The sequence below is a fragment of the Alnus glutinosa genome, chromosome 3 (assembly GCF_958979055.1).
Source record: "Alnus glutinosa chromosome 3, dhAlnGlut1.1, whole genome shotgun sequence".
Classification (NCBI taxonomy): Eukaryota; Viridiplantae; Streptophyta; class Magnoliopsida; order Fagales; family Betulaceae; genus Alnus; species Alnus glutinosa.
Window position 1 is genome coordinate 31,802,451 of NC_084888.1, and position 19,722 is coordinate 31,822,172.

The 19,722-nt window shown below is 37.0% G+C and overlaps 1 protein-coding gene and 1 pseudogene across 1 annotated transcript; one reads left to right on the forward strand and one right to left on the reverse strand.

The window, feature by feature from the left end:
• Positions 1-760: 760 nt before the first annotated feature.
• On the forward strand, positions 761-5,958 carry LOC133863013 (probable LRR receptor-like serine/threonine-protein kinase At3g47570). Its single transcript, XM_062298984.1, has 3 exons — positions 761-3,515; positions 3,749-4,152; positions 5,848-5,958. Exons 1-2 carry the CDS (start codon positions 809-811, stop codon positions 4,141-4,143), a joined length of 3,102 nt encoding a protein of 1,033 aa, XP_062154968.1. The 5' UTR covers positions 761-808; the 3' UTR covers positions 4,144-4,152; positions 5,848-5,958.
• Positions 5,959-18,331: 12,373 nt separating this feature from the next.
• Positions 18,332-18,998, reverse strand: LOC133863355 (mitogen-activated protein kinase kinase 9-like; annotated as a pseudogene).
• Positions 18,999-19,722: the final 724 nt, after the last annotated feature.

Here is a 19,722-nt window from a genome sequence, read left to right on the forward strand (position 1 = left end):
CTGTAAAATCAATAGAAACAAATGAACATCGGTTTTTTTTTAAAAAAACGTTGCTTTTGGCAAAGCCATCGTGAAACATGATATCTTAATAATTATTATTATTATTATTATAACAATTATAATAGTAAAAGCCTAAAAGGAATTTCTAGAGGACAAAAGCTTGGACCATAAAGACTAAAGAAATAAATGAAAAAGGTTTTACAAAAAGAAAAAGAAAAAAGCATTGCTTTTGGCAAAGCCATTAATTTGATCAACTTTCTCAAAGTCGAAGTTGGGTTGATTAATGCCATGTCTAATGGTTTGTAGAAATCTTTTAAGCAGCAAAATGTTAGCTGGTCAGCAATTGTAAATGGAAGTATCTCAAAAATATAAAAATAAAAAATAAGAAATGGGGAAAAAAATTCCATATGATTTGATTTGATTTTTTTTTTTTTTTGTAATATCCATATGATTTGATTGAGTACTGGTCGATCTTGTTACATTAAGTTAATATAAAATTACAAGCATTTGTTATTTGACCAGAGCCAGTGTGGCTGGTGAGCGGAAGCTCGCCCATACCCCGACAAGAGGAGAGAAAAATGAAAAGTAAAAGAGAGAGAAAAAGGAAAAAGAGGGAAAGAGAAACAAATTAAAGAAGAAAAAATAAAAAAGAACAAGAAAGGGGTGGAACCTGGCAATTTTGGGCCCCCTTGTGTACGTCAATTTTGCGAAGAGTCCATTTCTTTAGCCCACGTACGGAATTTCCCTCGTACCATTTTCTTTTGTTTCTTGAGAGACGTCAAGAAGTAGCAGCGAAAACAAACCAACCATGGGGCTTCCCTCCTTAAGTCCCGCACTCTCTTGCTCAGCTCTTTGCATCCTAACAATCGTTTCGGTCTTTTGCTTTGGTTCCACCACCTATGGCTATGGCATTGGCGGGAATGAGACAGACCGTTTAGCCTTGCTTGAATTCAAGGCCAAAATAGTCAATGACCCTTTCATGGTTTTGAGCTCATGGAATGACACCACCCACTTCTGCCTGTGGCGTGGTGTTACATGTGGTCGACGCCACCAGAGGGTCACGAAGTTGCGCTTGCCATCTCAGAAACTCGTGGGATCTATATCCCCTTTCATTGGAAATTTGAGTTTTCTAAGGTATCTATATCTCCCAAACAATAGCTTCAGTCATCGAATCCCTCCAGAAATCGGCCGTTTGCATAGATTACTGGGGCTAAATTTGGCCAAAAATTCAGTAGGTGGCAGAATTCCTACAAATTTATCGGGGTGCTCTAACCTCAAGCGTTTCAGACTTGATTTTAATCAGCTGACTGGGGAAATTCCTATCGAGGTTGGCTCCTTGTCAAAGCTCAAAACGTTTGCTGTCGACCACAACCTACTAACAGGAAGTATCCCTCCATCTCTTGGCAACTTATCGTCACTTGAACAACTTTATTTACCCCTAAATAATATAGGTGGGAGTATTCCTAGTGTTCTAGGGCAACTTACGAATCTTACAGCTATTGCTTTTTCTTCGAATCAGTTTTCTGGCACCATCCCTCCATCAATCTTCAATATCTCTTCTATTACAATTCTTGATGTGGGACTTAATCAAATCCAAGGGAGTCTTTCGTGGGACTTGGGGATAACTCTTCCGAATCTCCAACGCTTCTGCGTGGCCGGTAACAAATTTACTGCAGGCTCCATTCCTCATTCAATATCCAACGCCTCAAATCTGGAACGACTTGATTTTGGACAGAACAAATTTACCGGAAACATGCCTTCTTTCGAAAAGTTGCGTTGGCTACAATTTTTGAGCAATAGCCACAACCACCTAGGAAGTGGGGGAGCTGATGACTTGAATTTTCTCTGCTCTTTGACCAACGCCACTAGCTTAGAGCGATTGGAGATAAACGGCAACAATTTTGGTGGACTCTTGCCTGAATGCATCAGTAACTTGTCATCTACTCTTATAATATTGTTTGTAGAAGAAAATAATATAGTTGGAACGATTCCGAGTGGGATTGTAAATCTCGTCAACTTAGAGGCACTCGACATGTGGAATAACAGACTTTCAGGTAAAATTCCCGCTGATATTGGAAAGCTTCAGAGACTACAATCAATGGATCTTCACATAAACAACCTCTCTGGCAACATCCCGCACTCTCTTGGAAATCTGAGTATGTTACTCGAACTATCTTTAGAGCATAATAATCTTCACGGAAGCATACCTTCAAGTCTAGGAAACTGCCGATCTTTGCTCTTATTAAGTCTTTCTAAAAACAATCTCAGTGGTACCATACCTCCTCAGGTCTTTGATCTCTCATCCTTGTCAATCGGTCTCTATTTGTCCCGTAACCGTTTCACCGGTCCCCTTCCCATGGAAGTTGGAAATCTAAAAAATCTAGGTGAATTTGATATTTCAGAAAACATGTTAACCGGTAAAATTCCAGGGAGTCTTGGAAGTTGTGTTAGGCTGGAGTCTTCACACATGCAAGGAAACTTCTTTGAAGGGACCATTCCATCAAGTTTTGGTTCTTTGAGAGGACTACGGGAATTAGATCTTTCTCGAAACAATTTGTCTGGAAAAATTCCAGATTTTTTTGTGGGTTTCAACTCATTGCAACTTTTGAATCTATCTTACAACAATTTTAAGGGTATGGTACCAATAGATGGCATTTTCAAGAACTCAAGCACAATTTCAGTTGGAGGAAACAGTGAGCTTTGCGGGGGTATATCAGAGATAAACTTGCCTAAATGCAACTTTGGAAAGTCCAACAAGACAAAATTGACCTTGACCATGAAATTAATAATCTCCATAGTTTGTGGGCTTCTCGGAGTAATTTTTGTGCTGTCTTTTCTATTTGTTTGTTGGTTAAGAAGGAAAAGAAAAGAACCCACTTCAAGTTCTTCAGGAAATTTGCTTTTAAATTTGTCGTACCAAAGCCTCCTAAAAGCCACCGATGGGTTCTCCTCCACAAAATTGCTTGGTGTGGGTAGTTTTGGATCCGTGTATAAAGGAATCACAGATGAGGGTCGAATGACAATTGCTGTCAAGGTGCTCAACCTTCTGCGCCATGGAGCTTCCAAGAGCTTTCTAGCTGAGTGTGAGGCCCTGAGAAACATCAGGCATCGGAATCTTGTAAAGATACTCACAGTTTGTTCAGGTGTTGATTATCAGGGTAATGATTTCAAGGCTCTAGTTTATGAATTCATGGTCAATGGTAGCCTTGCAGATTGGTTGCATCCGACTGCTACAAAGGATGAGGCGGACCAGGAGCAGAGGAAGCTAAATCTTTATCAAAGATTGAATATCACCATTGATGTTGCGAGCGCATTGGAATATCTCCATTATCATTGCCAAACTCCAATCCTCCATTGTGACCTCAAGCCAAGCAATGTTCTTCTCAATGATGAAATGATTGGACATATTGGAGACTTTGGGTTAGCAAGATTCTCTCCTGAAGCTAATCATAACTCTTCAACCAATCAGTCGAGCTCCATTGGCATAAGAGGAACTATTGGTTATACTCCTCCAGGTGATCAAGACACTCTTTATCATTCGTCAATTATAATCATTTTTCTTTTAATATCATTTATAAGTTTAAAGAGGATAAGAAAGTTTTATTATTCATTTTCTTCATAAAAATTTAGTATTGTACAATTTTATTTTCTGGTTTCATCACATAGAGAGTATCATAGCATAATTCCTTTGTTAGCATATACGTACACGTTAATTATATAGTTATTTATATACATGTTGAATTTGCAGAGTATGGTATGGGAAATGAGGTGTCCTCCTATGGAGATATATATAGCTATGGGATCCTCCTATTAGAAATGTTTACTGGAAAAAGACCTACAGATGACATGTTCCAAGGCACTCTAAATTTACATTCCTTTGTCCAACAAGCTTTGCCTGAACGAGTTGTCGAGATTGCGGATCCAATTCTTTTTCAGGGAAGAGAAGAAGAGACAGCTATGAATAGAACTCATAATAACAACGGCAACACTAGAAGAAGCGAAATCCAGGAGTGTTTGATTTTGATGTTTGGGCTTGGAGTTGCTTGTTCTGTTGAACAGCCAGGAGAACGGATGAGCATAAAAGATGTTGTAACTGAACTTCATTTGGTCAAAAAGAGACTTAAAACTACAAGTGGACCCTAACTTTAACAGGTAATATTGGTAGATTGTTTATTTCAATTTTGATGATGATTATAAGCTCACTGAATTTTGCCATCTATTTCTTATTTCAATTTTGACACTAGAGAATGAGATAATTTTGCTCTCATTAGGTTGAAACATTATAAATTAGCCAATTTTAGACAAGGCCCAAACTCTAACTTCTTGTTCAAGAGTAATGCTATATATAAGACTCATATCTCATTCTTATCCCTCTAAAAGTGATGTGGTTTTTAAAATCACAATTAGATCGAAATCTAATAGTGATTAATCATAAATTCAATGGTGATTTTAAAAACCACATTACCTTCAAGAAAATAAGAGTGTGATAGGAGTCTTGTATATAGCATTATTATGTTGTTCGGTCTACTTTGACCCTAAAGTAGATGACAACAGCTGCAAAAAAAAAATAAAAAAATAATAATAATAATAAATAAATTGTGTTTTTCTTCAATTTATTGCATAGAAATATGTTTCTTGACGTGATCGATCTATCTTTAGTGTCAATTTCTTTAGATCATTTAGATTGGATAAATTAGGATTTCAACTGGCCAAAATTAGGGACTTTTATAATTCAGCTTTAATTTTTACCAAAATTGATGATTATGTTATGTAAATAATTGTTAGAATCACACGTTGGACCATTCATTTATAATGGTTTTCAATAAATCTTAGAAAATTAGAATTGAAGGTCATTTATGCATGAAACTTGGGGATTTTGGTTTTTGGCTTTAATTGTTTCAAAACTAAGGGTTTTCTTGTGTAACTAGATAATCAAATTACTTGCATGATTGTTTAATTTTGATTAGATGTGATGAATTTGAGAATACAAGCCATTTAGTATTTCGGTTTTTGGTGAAATTAAAGGATTTCATAGAGTTAATTGTTGTATTTTCAAATTGAGAGTTTAAACATGAAATTGAGAATTTTAGTTAGTGATTTAATGCATTAAGTTAATCTGTCTTAGGGCATTGGGCTCAAATTGGAGATTTATTAAGTAAACATTATGGATTTTGTGATTTGATTTTAGGTATTAACGTTGGGTAATGTTATCCTTCACACTCTTTTCACATTGACTTACGTTGTGTGTTTTAAATGGCTTCTCATGTTAATCACTATTTTTTTTTTCTTTTTTTTTTTTAATAAAAAAAAAAACCACTTATAATACACTACATAAGCCGGTGCATGTGATAAATAGGTGTGAAGAATATCATTACTCTTTAAAAGTTTGATTGTATGTTTGGTTAAAGAGTGTAGAGAAATTTATGAAATTTTGTATATGTGTACGATTTAAATGGCTTCTCATATTAATGATGTTTTAAGTTTTGGCAACTATATGTCTTATTATAATTTCATGTGTTTGTCAAACAAATAGCGCAAGTCAAGCTATATTTTGTAATGAGATGCATATATGTTTTAATTATTTTGTGGTTATAAATTTAAATTAATGATGTTGGGAATGATGATTAAGTTTATTACTCATAACAGACTTTTATTTGTATCCATAAAAGTGTTTTTAAAATGTTATTGTATTATGGAAAAATCTAACTTATTACCATGTTATGCACACACTTGAGAATTAAGCATACTTTAGTTAATTAACTGATATATTTGTTGTTCAAGTATAATGTATTGTTATACATCATGTTAAAATTCATAATAAGATTAAATCTTCTTAAACTTTTTCAGATAATACAATGGTTCAAGACCCTTATAATTTGAGAATATGGAGGTTCTTATGGTTCAAGCTCACAGGGACTTGGTGAGACGTCTTATATGTGTTTGATGAATTAAAATTTGGTTTATATATATATATATATATATATATATATATATATATATATATATATATATATATATATATATTGATGTTTAAACTTTATTATTATTTATTATGTTTGGAGACTTTTTATGTGCTTTAAGATATTTGGAGTTGGATTGTAATCGTTTAATTATATACGAAGTATTTTATCTCTTGGATCGAGTATTGTTGTTGCTAAGACATTTTGATTAGTTTGATGCAATGTGATTGTTATGCGGATATTGAGGACTTTAATTTAGGGGATGGAATTTTTATTTGCAGGCTTTTACTTTTAAAAAATGTCATAGTTTTAATCAATATTTGGACCTGCATGGTCCACTACAAGAATGTGGAGAAGTATATACATGCACTAACATAAGGCTTATAATATAGTGGGCTTTTCTTTTAAAATTAAACGTAGTTAAAGCTAAAACTTGCAACTACATTGTTGTGGGATCCCTTCTTATAGCCTTGTCCATTTCAAACTTTGTATTGAGTTTTCGAGCCTTAAAGATCGATTGAAAGGATGAACTGAGAAGCAAGGCAAATAGTAACAAAGTTTCAATTATATATATCACAATATACACAAGCTGAATATTTCAAGCAGATAAAGAAAGGGTTCTCACAACTAGAGCAACTCTTAGTTGATTTAGTTTCAAGCTTCTCCCATATCATGAAGCGGGAGGGCGGGGTAGCCACTTGGCAATTTCCTGCCAAAAGAAGGAACAATGCTCGGTCTTCCAAATGCAAAAGAATTTCAAAACTATGGAACACTCCATAGACAAGCCTATGCCCAATCCCTACTAATATTATAGCCTTGATAGTTTCCCAAAATAGTATCTCATCAACATAATGCGTCATATAAAGCAAGTGCTCCATGGCCTTACAAGGTAACAAATACAAAATTTGTATATAGAGAGCATCCTCTTCACACCACCAATAACAAGAAGAGAGCACTTCTAAAATTTCCCGTCAATCTCAACCGTTCTGAGTTGTATGTAGTGTATCTTGTTAACATGTAGCCAGTAACAGAAACAAATATATATAAAATGTCTATGTCAAAAATACCTCAAACAACTGATTTATAGTATCTGCGGTCTTTGTAGATGTCTCAATAAAAAAATTCCGTTCTTCGATCTTCGCATAGTCAATGCCATCCTGCAATTAGTTTGTGGGCATATAGAATGTGTTAGAAAATATAAACGAAAGCAGAAAAACGAAATGCTCCTAAGGCATGTTACAACGTCGCTTTCCTTAAGAAATTATTTGCCCCCACCAAAAAGGTTACAACAAATATTTCTCCAGGATACAATGGAGCCTAGAAACCTCTATTTGTTTAATCTCGTTTTGCACTAACGAAAAATTAAAAACTGAACACTTTCAGATTTTTCTATTATATCAAGAGACAGACAGAGACTTTTTAATTTTAAATACAGAAGGTATCAGAAAAAGCATTGAAGATAAAAGAAATTTTATTATTTCTTTTATTAAACACTGTACAACAGTTATTTATGTATATTTCTGATAACTGGACAGTAGTTACTTCTGTATAATATTGAAATAACTGTTAATCCAACCGTCCATAACTGCTTAAGTAACAGTCATAAACTGCTGTTTTAACAGACACTTAAATCTGACCATCAGATCAAATAACTGTCTATGATTGATTAATAATAACCATTAGATCGTTATTAATTAATCTCAACCATTAGATTAAATGTGATTTGACCTTACAGTTTATTTATTTGATTGTCCAGTAAATCCAACCACTGGATTTACCTAAGAAGCATCCTATGGTTTAGATTAAACCACTAGATCGATTGATCAGGACCATCCAAAATCGAAAGGTCATGATTAGATCGCTCCGAGCTCCAATGCTTCGTGCTAAGTGCCAAGTGCGCCATCAAAGCGCCACTAGCGCCCCAAGCATTACTTTAAATGCTTAAAGTGTGTTGGTCCTTATAAATGCCAACTTCAGTTTCTCTTTTTCCCATGTGGGACTATCTTCATTTAATGCTCTTTAACACATTCCTTTTAAATCATTCCCAAGACACAAAATAAATATATATACATATTAATTTTGAAAATACTTTAACAATCCCCCACCATTTTCAAAATCAAAACACAACTTGACTATAATAGGAAAAAGCATGCATAAATGAAGATGTCTTGAGGACTTGAACCTTTACTTAGTGATAATATGCCAGAGCTAATCAGAATACCATGGTAGATAAGCTTTGAACCAGTTATCCTATTTGAATAGCCGGGCACATCTCACACATGCTTTTTCTTCTCTTTGAGTAGTTCTAGAAGCCGACATGGGGATTGGCCTTGTGTCAATATCCTGGTTTCATGAGAGCTCTAGAGACAAAACCTTAGTCTCATAGAAGGCGGCACCACCTCCGACACTCATATAGGTAAGCTTATCAGAAGTGCCCTGCAACTAATACACTTCAACATAAATCTGTTATAAGCCTATTAAGTGCAAAAAGCACAGCCTCCATTTTAACATTACAGGTTCCAAGCACAATAACCTTGAGATGGTTTATTAGTTTAAAAACTAATAGAATATGGGTGTTTGCGATCACATCATATAGTGTACTTTAGCTCATTGAACTCAAGATCTTAATAATTTAAGTGTTGAGTTGAGTTTCCACTATTGGTGATCTAAAGGCTTTAATCCCATCTCCTTTGATGTTTTCCACACCAAATCCCTTGCAAGTCCTTTAGTCAATGGATCTGCCAAATTTTGAACAGATCTCACAAAATCAATTGTAATTACTCCATAGTGAGTAATTGCCTTACATAACTATGCCTTAAACCAATATGCCTTGATTTGCCATTATAAATATGACTATAAGCATGTGACAATGTTGCCTGACTATCACAATGTAAAGAAACAGGAGGCATAGGTTTAGGCCACAAAGGAATTTCCATTAATAAATTCCTTAACCATTCCGCTTCTTTGCTACAAGAAGCTAATGCCACAAACTCTGCCGCCATTGTAGAGTCTGTAATAAGGGTATGTTTTTTAGAACCCCAAGAAATAACTCCTCCACCAAGGGTGAATATCCACCCACTGGTTGATTTGTGATCATCGTTATCCGTGATCCAACTAGCATCCGTATATCCTTCCAATACTGTAGGATACCCTCGGTACAAAATTCCATAATTAATGGTTTTCTTTAAATATTTAAGAATCCTTTGTACAACAATCCAATGAATATGACTAGGGTTACTAGTGTATCTACTCATTTTACCAACTGCATATGCAATATCAGGTCTAGTACATGTCATTGCATACATCAAGCAACCAATAACTCTAGCAAACTCTAATTGGTCTACAGCTCTACCAGTATTAGGATATAATTTCATGCTAGTATCAAAAGGTGTAGTCACAGGTTTACAATCAAACTGATTAAACCTTTTGAGAACTTTTTCAATATAATGTGATTGAGTAAGAATTAAACCTCCATTATTTCTAATAATTCTAATACCAAGAATCACATCAGCAGCACCCAAATCTTTCATGTCAAAATTAGAAGACAAAAAATTCTTAGTATTAACAATGCTATCATAATCAGTACCAAAAATCAACATGTCATCAACATATAAACATATAATGACTCATTGATTTTTATAAAACTTACTATAAACGCATTTATCTGAATCATGAATTTTAAAACCATTTGCAACTACAGCTTGATCAAAATTTTCATGTCATTGTTTAGGAGCTTGTTTAAGACCATAGAGAGATTTAATTAATTTACAAACTTTACGTTCTTGATTAGGCAAAACAAATCCCTCTGGTTGATGCATATAAATTTTTTCGTGAAGCTCACCATTTAAAAAAGCAGTTTTAACATCCATTTGATGAATATCAAATTTATAAATAGATGCTAAAGCAATTAACGTTCTAATAGTAGCAATCCTAGCAACAGGAGCATAAGTATCAAAATAATCCAAACCTTCTTTTTGTTTAAATCCTTTAGCAACTAACCTTGCTTTGAATTTTTCTATGGTTCCATCTACCTTCAATTTCCTTCTAAAAATCCATTTACAACCAATAGGAGTGGAACCAGGGGGTAAGTCTACTAAAATCCACGTGTTATTACCTATTATAGAATCCATTTCATCATTAATGGCTTCCTTCCAAAATGCAGAATCTTGAGACTTCATAGCCTCTTCATATGTCAAAGGATTCGATTCTATATTAGGTGAGATCATCTTTTGTTTACAAGATGAATCTCTAGATCCTTCAACCAAATATACAATGAATTCTGGTCCAAAAGATTTTTCTTTTCTCATTCTTTTGCTCCTCCTTATTTCAGAAGGTTCACTTGGTTCACCAGATTCATTGTTATTTTTTATAGGTTCCACCATCTTATCATTAATAGATGGAATTGATGTGAACCTATGTTCATAAAATTCCGCATCTCTGGATTCTATAACGGTATTTACCTTAATAGAAAGATTAGGTTCAACTACTAAGAACCTATAACCTTTACTATGTTGTGCATAACCCAAGAAAATGCATTCAATGGCTTTTTGTCCCAATTTCCTGATTTTTGGCTCAGGTAATCTGACAATAGCTCTACACCCCCACACCTTAAAATAACTAAGGTTAGGTTTTCTTTTCTTCCATAATTCGTATGGAGTGTAACGACCCGCTTTTTACAAAAAAACGTAAGTAATTATATCTGGATAATTACGTGTCATTAACCATTCAGAGATGATAAATCTGGCAGCGGAAAATACGAATATCTTTTTTTTTTTTTCAAACATCAGGGACAATTCCCTTACAATACATTCAGAGCTTTAACTGACATCTTTTAGAAAATACATTAAAAGTCTTTACACCATTTACAAAGAAACATGTGTCACATATGACACTAAAGCATACATGGAACTTATTAATTACAAGTAAATGTCTAAACATGTTACAGGCAAATGGTACAAACATCTATGAATACAAAGTACTAAAATCCTAACTACACAGCTTTAAATCTCTTAAGCTAGCAGTTAATCCAATCCATAATCTTCAGAACCTGCGCAAACATCTATGAGAAGGTGGTTACCGCCACAATCCCATAGTTCCATAAGTGAGCTAACTGTCATTCAACGACATCATGATTTATGCGTTATTTAAGGAACATAGATATGACATAATGATGTAGTGATAGTTTTCATGCAAAGTTTAACAGTTCAATATAGTCATTGCACTCCACTCTTATAAGGGTCGTCCCCCCGGTCAACGTCTTTCTCGAGGCCGTCCCCTCTACATTACATTTTAATTAACTTATTTTCGCACTATCGGAGACCTCCCTCCTCTAGTACTTTGAAAGCCGTCCCAATCAATGTGATTATTATTGTTTCCGGTTTCAGGCACATTTACCATCCTGAACCTTTGGGAGACGTTGCGCCCAATATTAATAGGTTGATTATTAACAGTATGCAATAATCAGTCATGCGCATCCAATTAAAATAAAACATAAACACAACGCTATTGAAATCCAGTACTACCCTCAGTAAGTAATTTATACTTACAGCCCTTTCGTGCAGTCTCGATTCATCATCTGCATCAAATACATATTTATATGCATAGAAGGTCAATAACATTCCTTTTAGAAATTCATGCCTAAACATGAATTCCATTTTTATACATATGCACTTACATAGAAGCAATCATCTATGGAACACAATCTACATTAATTATTACTTAACATAACATGGTTAAGTTCCTACATTATTTTTCAATCATAACAGCTGATACCTCTAACAAAGCCTAATTATTTTTAAGGAACATCAATCCAAGCACCAAACCAATTAACAAAACATCTATTTTAAAACATATTAACTCTTAACAATTATTTCAACCAATATATTTGAGAAATCACAGTAAAACAGCATGCTCAATTTCCATAACACTCAATTTCTAAAACAATGCATTACATGATTAAACTCATGAAATCATTCTTTAATTCTAGAGTTTTACAATTAATCAAGCCCTTAGTTTAAACAACATCACTCATTAATTATCAATAATCAAACATAATCAATACCTTAGAATATTATACAACTCTAGGTTTCAATAATACATATCAATCATCAATAATAAGACACAAGCCCATTTAATTACAATAGGGAATTCTTAATAAAAATTAGTTTAAACCGAACATTACAAGGCACAACAATTCATGCTTTACGTAGATCGGGTCAACACATGATATATGGCTTAACCTCAAATGGCTCAAACAATAATAGTACCCATAACCAAGCACACACTTACACTAATCCCAATAATACCTCATATCATAATTGATCAACAACAAAAGCCACCTAGAGTCTTAAATTCAGTTACCAATCCATTAGGACTACATTTAATCCATTCCAATTTAACTAAATATATCGCACATAAATATCTAGCCAATACCTCCAAATAATATTCCAATACCTATCCAATTGAAACAACCTAAAACAAATCTCCAAAACACTCATTTGGTCCAGCCTCTAGTCCAAAACAGTGAACACCAAAAACCATTCCTGGCTAAACATCACCAATATACACATAACTAGAACACTACTTGGCTAAACTCATCAAATCTCCCCTAGCCAACATACAATCAATTGAATCCCAAATCAGTACACATATACATAGTCACAACAGGGGAAATTCTTGTTAAATACAAATAATAGGAATCTGAATTTCCAAATCATCAATCAGTCCTAGAATTTTAACATAATCTGAAACAGGGACCCAAAACTACAATAATTTCCTCAAATCAGCCAACAACAGTGAAACCATCAAATATTCAATCGGTCAACAGTCCAAAAACACCCCAAGACAGAAAATCACAAATCAAAATACTCATTTGATCATCCCAAATCAAAAACAGAATTTCAATCCATAGAAAACCCCCAAAATCATAAACCCTAATTTCACAATAATCCAATCAATCCTTAAAATAAATTATCATAGGTTGTTAGAAATTTACCCTAAGGATTTTTCATAGCAAATCCACCGGAGAAAGCCACCGATTCCGCCGAAAAAGCTGCCGGAAAACACAAAGGAAGAACCGGGTCTTCCTCTCGGGTCTGACGGGTCACCGGGTCGGGTTTTCGGGTCAGAGGCTTCGGGCTTCGTGGATCAGCCGGAAAGTCGCCTTACTCGTCGAAAATCGGCGTCTGGCCGCCGGACATGGAGGATCGGACCTCCGGAAGGTTCGGGTTCGGCTCACGGGTCCACGAACCACCCGGGTTCTCTCTCGGGTTTAACGGGTTGCGGGTCGCGGGCAACACGATCAGAGCTCCTGGGTTCCACCGATCGTCGGCTTTGGCTCTGCCGGCGACGACCCAGCACCACCCACCGGGTACCGGACCTTTGAGCTGTCGAATTTCCCCCTGCCTCGTCGGGTCTCCCACTCACGGATTCTCTCTCTCCCGATCTCTCGGTCTCTCTCTCTGACTCTCAGCATCTCTCCCCCATTCTCACTCTCTCGTCTCTCAATCTCTCGCATCTCTCTTCTCAGTCTCACTCTCTCTCTCGCTGTCTCTGTTTTTGGGCAACAGAACAGAGAAGAAACAAAGAAGGAAGAAAGAAGAATAGAAGAAAAAGAAGAGAAAAGAAGAAGTGTGGTACGGTTATAATAAAAGAGAGATATTATTTTTCTGTAATCATTGTCTTAGTAAAATATCAGATATTTTATGCATAACTTAACAGTTAAGTTTTCTTAAAATATCTCTTATAAAAATATCTCTTACAAAAATATCTCTCTAGATATTTTATCTGCTGATATTTTTAAATCGATCTTTACCAATATGTATAATTCATCAAAATTACAATCTAAGTTCATTTTGTGTCTAGTTCGTTCCATCGGTAATATTATTATCTCAATAATATTTTAACATCATAAATTATAAACCAAATATATATTGCACAGTAATATTACACGCAGTGAATATTACACCTTAATATTATATATCAATATTATTATGCCAATTAGTCTACTGAATAATTCCGTCAGTCTGTTTCATTCAATCTTAAATTCTAATTTAAGACATTTATTTAATTACTTAAAATCTGGGGCGCTACATGGAGTAACCTTGGAATTCTTTTGAGGTATTCTGTTTAAAATATAACACGCCGAAAGAATAGCTTCTCCCCAAAAACTTTTATTTAGTCCAGAATTATAAAGCAAGGCATTTACCATTTCAACTAAAGTTCTGTTTTTCCATTCTGCAACTCCATATTGTTGTGGAGTATATGTAATGGATGTTTCATGAATAATGCCTACAGATTCACAATATGAAGGAAAATAATATTCTCCTCTATCGGATCTGAGGCATTTAATTCTAACATCACATTGATTTTCAACTTCTGTTTTGTAAACTTTAAAATTTTCCAGAACTTCATCTTTTGAAAACATAAGATAAACATAACAGTATTTTGAAAAATCATCAATGAATGTTACAAAATACTTTTTGCCTCTTCTTGTAGGATTACTATGCATATCACAAACATTACTATGTACAAGTTGTAACAAAATTGAAGATCTATCAATTTTTGGAAAAGGTTTTCTAGTGATTTTTGTTTGCATACAAATTCTACATTTATCAAACATATCATTTACAGATTTAGGAATCAAATTTAAAACAATCATATCATGCATTCTTCTAGTATTAAGTGCCAAGTGCGCCATCAAAGCGCCACTAGCGCCCTACAGCCCACTGCCACGCGCGCGCGCGCGTGCGTGTGCGTCCGGTGCTTCGCACCGTACTATAGTATACACATAAGAGTATACACCTAAGCATTACTTTAAATGCTTAAAGTGTGTTGGGCCTTATAAATGCCAACTTCGGTTTCTCTTTTTCCCATGTGGGACTATCTTCATTTAATGCTTTTAAATACCTTCCTTTTAAATCATTCCCAAGACACAAAATAAATATTTATATACATATTAATTTTGAAAATACTTTAACAATTATTGATTGGATTACCATTTATTTTTTACAGTGGCAGCAGACTTTTAGTATTTTTGTTTTCTTTTCGATGAATATATGCTTTAACAGGCTTTTAATATTTATATTTATATTCTAAAAAAGGGTTAGAGGCCATGTGTTTTACGCATGTAGTTGACATATTGTTCCCGTACTCTCTCAGAATATGACAACTTGCTCTAAGTTTCTCCTATAGCTTTGAATACACATTGACTTGCTTAAGGGACGATCCTCTAGCTTTGCTTTACACAACTCATCGACAAACCCACAAATTCCAAGTAAAAAACACCAACTTTAAAATTACCCCCATCATATACATAAATAAGCTCCCACTCTTCGTTTTCCCCATTTTACCACCACCAATGGACACCAAAAAAACCACAACGCTACTCATACAAGACAAAAACAGTACCCATAACAAGATTATGTTACCCATGTTCTTGACACCTCACCCATGCTCAATTCTACCCATGTTGCTCATCTTCCCTGCCATTAACACTCCTATGTTTCACCCCTACTTTACCCAAGCAAAACAGAGGCCACTTGATACACCTTTCCTTCGTGTTTTGATGATACGTATAGTTATATCACTCCTTAGTTAATTGTGTAAAATATGACACTAAATGTATTTTTTTTTTCAATATAAATTTGACTGTGGCTATTCCATTGAATATATGGAAGTTACGGAGTTAAGGTAGTGACAGAGATCACGATTGGATGTATTTGTGAAAGCAAGAATTCATTCCCATTTTGGTTGTTGCTGGGGACTAGATAGTTGGGAGTAGTGAGTGAGACTAGCAAGAAGTTACTTCTTTTTCTTCCTTCCATTGTACGCGCCCGCCTGTTAAGAGGAAAAGGAGAACATATATGTTGCATGACGTGTTTGCATGGGGTGGGTCAGCGACTCTTTGATCTGGCTCGCATTGGAAGGATTGACAGTGATCTAATGCCTATCAATGGCAGTTTTGAGGAGGTGGTCATGGACGTGTTTGCATGGGGTGGACATGTGGCTGTGTGTACAATCTGTACGTGTGTGTACAATCTGAGAGTCTGGATGGCAACAATGAAAATGATGCATGTGGCGGGTTGCACTTGTAGAGCATCATGTTTCTGACCACACCTTCCTTAACCCGGAATTCATCTCGGATATTTACACATGTTGAAATAAATAGATGAAATAGGGAATATATGTAAAAGAGAGAGAGCGGAAGAGAAAGAGCGTAAATATATATTTAGGACTACATTGTATTGAATCTTGATTATCTAACATATTACAAGAAACTTCTATATATAAAGAGGCTAAGAGTAGTGACCAAGAAATCCTAGAGTATTTAAGGTAGGAAATAAATCATAATAGGGAAGACAATAATATATATTCTAACATCCCCCCTCAAACTCAAGGTGGAAGATTCTGAAATCTTGAGTTTGAAATTAGAAGCCGAATTTAAATGTAGCCGAAGTACTCGATGGTTGGATCAAAATGATGCCGGCGAGAAAGGCTGAAAGTAACGGCCGGGGAACAGAGACTAGCTGTTAATCCCATGAGGGGCCAAGCCGCAACTGACAATGATGGTTGGAGAACGAAAACTATCTGTCAATCAATGATGGTCGGAAACAGAAATTAGTCGTTAATCTTGTGAAGGGTCTAATCATATTGTGCCATGTTTCGCCAATTATTGTGCCGTAGATCACAACATAATAGGCCAACAAAAATCCAAAAGAGGGGTTTTTTTTTTTTTTTTTTTTTTTTTTGAGTTTGCCGGAAAAGTGATCGGAGAGTGGCGGCAGGCGGAGGAGGACGGTGGCTGCTGGAGGCCGGCAGCAGATGGTGGTGGCTGCTGGTGGCAGTGAATGCTTGGACCTTGAATTGGGCTGAGATTGGAGCCTTAGATTGGATAGGCAATTGGGCCATTTTAATTGGGCCACAAATAGACCAAAACCCATGGACCATTGAATATGGTCTGAACCAAAATTAAGTGAACAGGGTCTAATCTGCTGGGCCGGGTTGACAAGTGTGGGCCGGTTGCTTTGGTGATCCAGAATGAAGACACCCGGGTCTAACCCGGTTCAACGGGTTGACGAATTTGGACCGGGTCGGAAGCGCGTGAGTGGTCCGATGGAGACGTTCTAGACGTCTCTAGAATCCTCGGCAGCGGATCTATGTAGTGGTACTGCAACCGGGATGATCAGCGGAATGGAGCGGCAGTAGACGGCACAACAGAACTGGCGGCGCGTGGGGTGCGTGAAACAATGGGCAGAAAAATTCTACCGGCGTGTAGCGGCGTGTCCGCACTCCAATCAGGCTGATCTCGGTGGTTTCGGGCAGCTAGGAGGCAGATCTATCGATCTAGGATGAAACCGGAGTGATCTAACGGCTGGAACGCCTGGCGGCTGAACCACCGAAAGTGGGCGGCAGACGACTTCTGCCAGCGCGCAGCGACGCGTCCGCTCTCCGATCTGGCTGATGTTAGTGGTTTCCCGCAGCTAGGAGGCAGATCTATCGATCTGGGCTGAAACCGGAGTGATCTGATGGCTCGAACGCCTGGTGGCTGAACGACAGATTGATTGGCAGAGCTTCAAGCGGCGCGTGGCACCTCTGATTGGGAAGTTCTCGACGGCTCTGGCACGGTTGTCTCCCAAGAATTCGATTGATATATGAACCAGCTCGAAGAAAAGGACTGGGAGAAAGAGAACCGAGGAAGACAGAGCAATGAGAGATGGCAGAAGCAATGGCGGCGCCGAAAAATTGCCAGAACAGTCCGGAAAGAGGCCAAAAGTTGACAACGAAGCCGTCGGAAAAGTCCGGAATGAGGCCGAAAGTTGACAACGAAGCTGCCGAAAAAAAAGACTGGAAAGAAAAGAAAAGAAAAAATTCCGGGGTGATTCAAAACCTGTGCTCTGATACCATGTTGAAATAAATAGATGAAATAGGGAATATATGTAAAAGAGAGAGAGCGGAAGAGAAAGAGCGTAAATATATATTTAGGACTACATTGTATTGAATCTTGATTATCTAACATATTACAAGAAACTTCTATATATAGAGAGACTAAGAGTAGTGACCAAGAAATCCCAGAGTATTTAAGGTAGGAAATAAATCATAATAGGGAAGACAATAATAATTAAATTTACCTCTTCCTATCAGCTTAAGCTTTTGGGACAAGTGGTGATTTAACATGGTATCAGAGCCAAAGGTCCTGAGTTCGAACCTTGACTCCGTCATTTATCTCCCAATTAAATTAAATATTCCACGTGTTGGGCCTCACCTATTAAAAGGAAGTCCGAGCCCACACGTGAGGGGGATTGTTAAAGTATTGATTAAGTAATTAAATTTACCTCTTCCTATCAGCTTAAACTTTTGGGACAAGTGGTGATTTAACAACACACAAACGGGTGGGTCAAGAGCTGGGCCACTGTCCACTTCCTCTTACTCAACTCCTTCTGTATGCAACACTGGATGAAGCTCCGATACCCCTCCAACGCGTGCTCTGGCAGGCTACACGAGTCGCCGAAGCAAATCGTGAACATCAGGGTCTCCCAGTCAGGTCTCTGACCAAGAGGCAAAAACTGGAAATGACCCAAGTACAACTCCAACAGGGTTAGCCCCAAGCTCCATATATCGCCGGCATACCTATACGTCATAGTTCCTGCCGTAAGTGTCCTGGTCGAACCGCTTCGGACTCATGTACGCGCAAGTGCCCACATAAGAGTTACACGTGTCCAACATTCGGCACATGATTTTGCTAACTCCGAAGTCCGCAATCTTCACCTGCATCTTGTTGTTGACTAAAAGATTCGATGGTTTAATGTCACAGTAAATGATCTTGTGACCGTGGAGGTAGTTAAGCCCGTTAAGAACCTGTCGCGCCACGTCGGCGAGCTTGGGCTTGGAGAAGGTCCCGTGGGTCTTTAGCAGTGAGTCCAAGGTGCCAAGGTTCATGTGCTCCATGAGAATCGCGATGTCGCCGGATGGTTTCTCAAAGATCTTGTGGCAACGGACCACATGGGGGGAGTCGGGAACAGAACTCAGGCGATGCAACATTAGAATCAACCTTATTGGGCGTCGGATCCTTTGACAGTCTAGGCGATGCACGCTCAAATATCTTGCACACCATAGTTGAGACAACCACAGGCGGGACGATGTACTCCTTCGACTCGAGCTCGTTCTCGTAGTACAGACGCCCGATGAGTTCCATGGTCAGAGGGATATAGAATAGGTCGTATGTGTCAGTGAAGTGGCCCATGCCAGTGAGCGTTCGGTGAAGACAGAGAGCCTCGGTGTACATGTAGGGGAAGAGTGGTTTACTATGATCACCTTGCACGTCGAAGAGCTTGCGAAGCCAGGCGATGGAGAGTTCAAGAACGAGCTTCTGTTAAATGAAACAATGTGTTTTGAAATTTTGGAATTATATGTGGCCAAACTCGTGTTTTGAAATTTTGGAGTTATATGTGGCCAAACTCACCGTTTTGAACACTTGAGGGTAATTTTGGAACTTTGGCCTTTAAGTGGTCATGTGCAACGCACGTGACCCTCTTTTCGTCACTTTTGCCGGACTAAGTGGACGGAAGGTCTAGATTGACACACATGGTAAACGTTAGGGGGGGTTATCTACCAATTTTTAAACATTAGACGTCAAATTGCCAATCGGTGGATACATCAAGGGGGTAAAGTGTATTTTCCCCTTAATATTATATGAAATAACACATTAGAATATACCTCACAAGATCCAATAATGTGATCCGCCGTTAGGTCACTTGTAACCCAT

What these genes read in the sequence shown, in the direction of transcription:
- LOC133863013 (XM_062298984.1), top strand. Translation starts at nt 809, where the DNA reads ATGGGGCTTCCCTCCTTAAGTCCCGCACTCTCTTGCTCAGCTCTTTGC. An exon ending in TATTGGTTATACTCCTCCAG is followed by an intron (nt 3,516 to 3,748) that starts GTGATCAAGACA and finishes TTGAATTTGCAG; the next exon opens with AGTATGGTATGGGAAATGAG.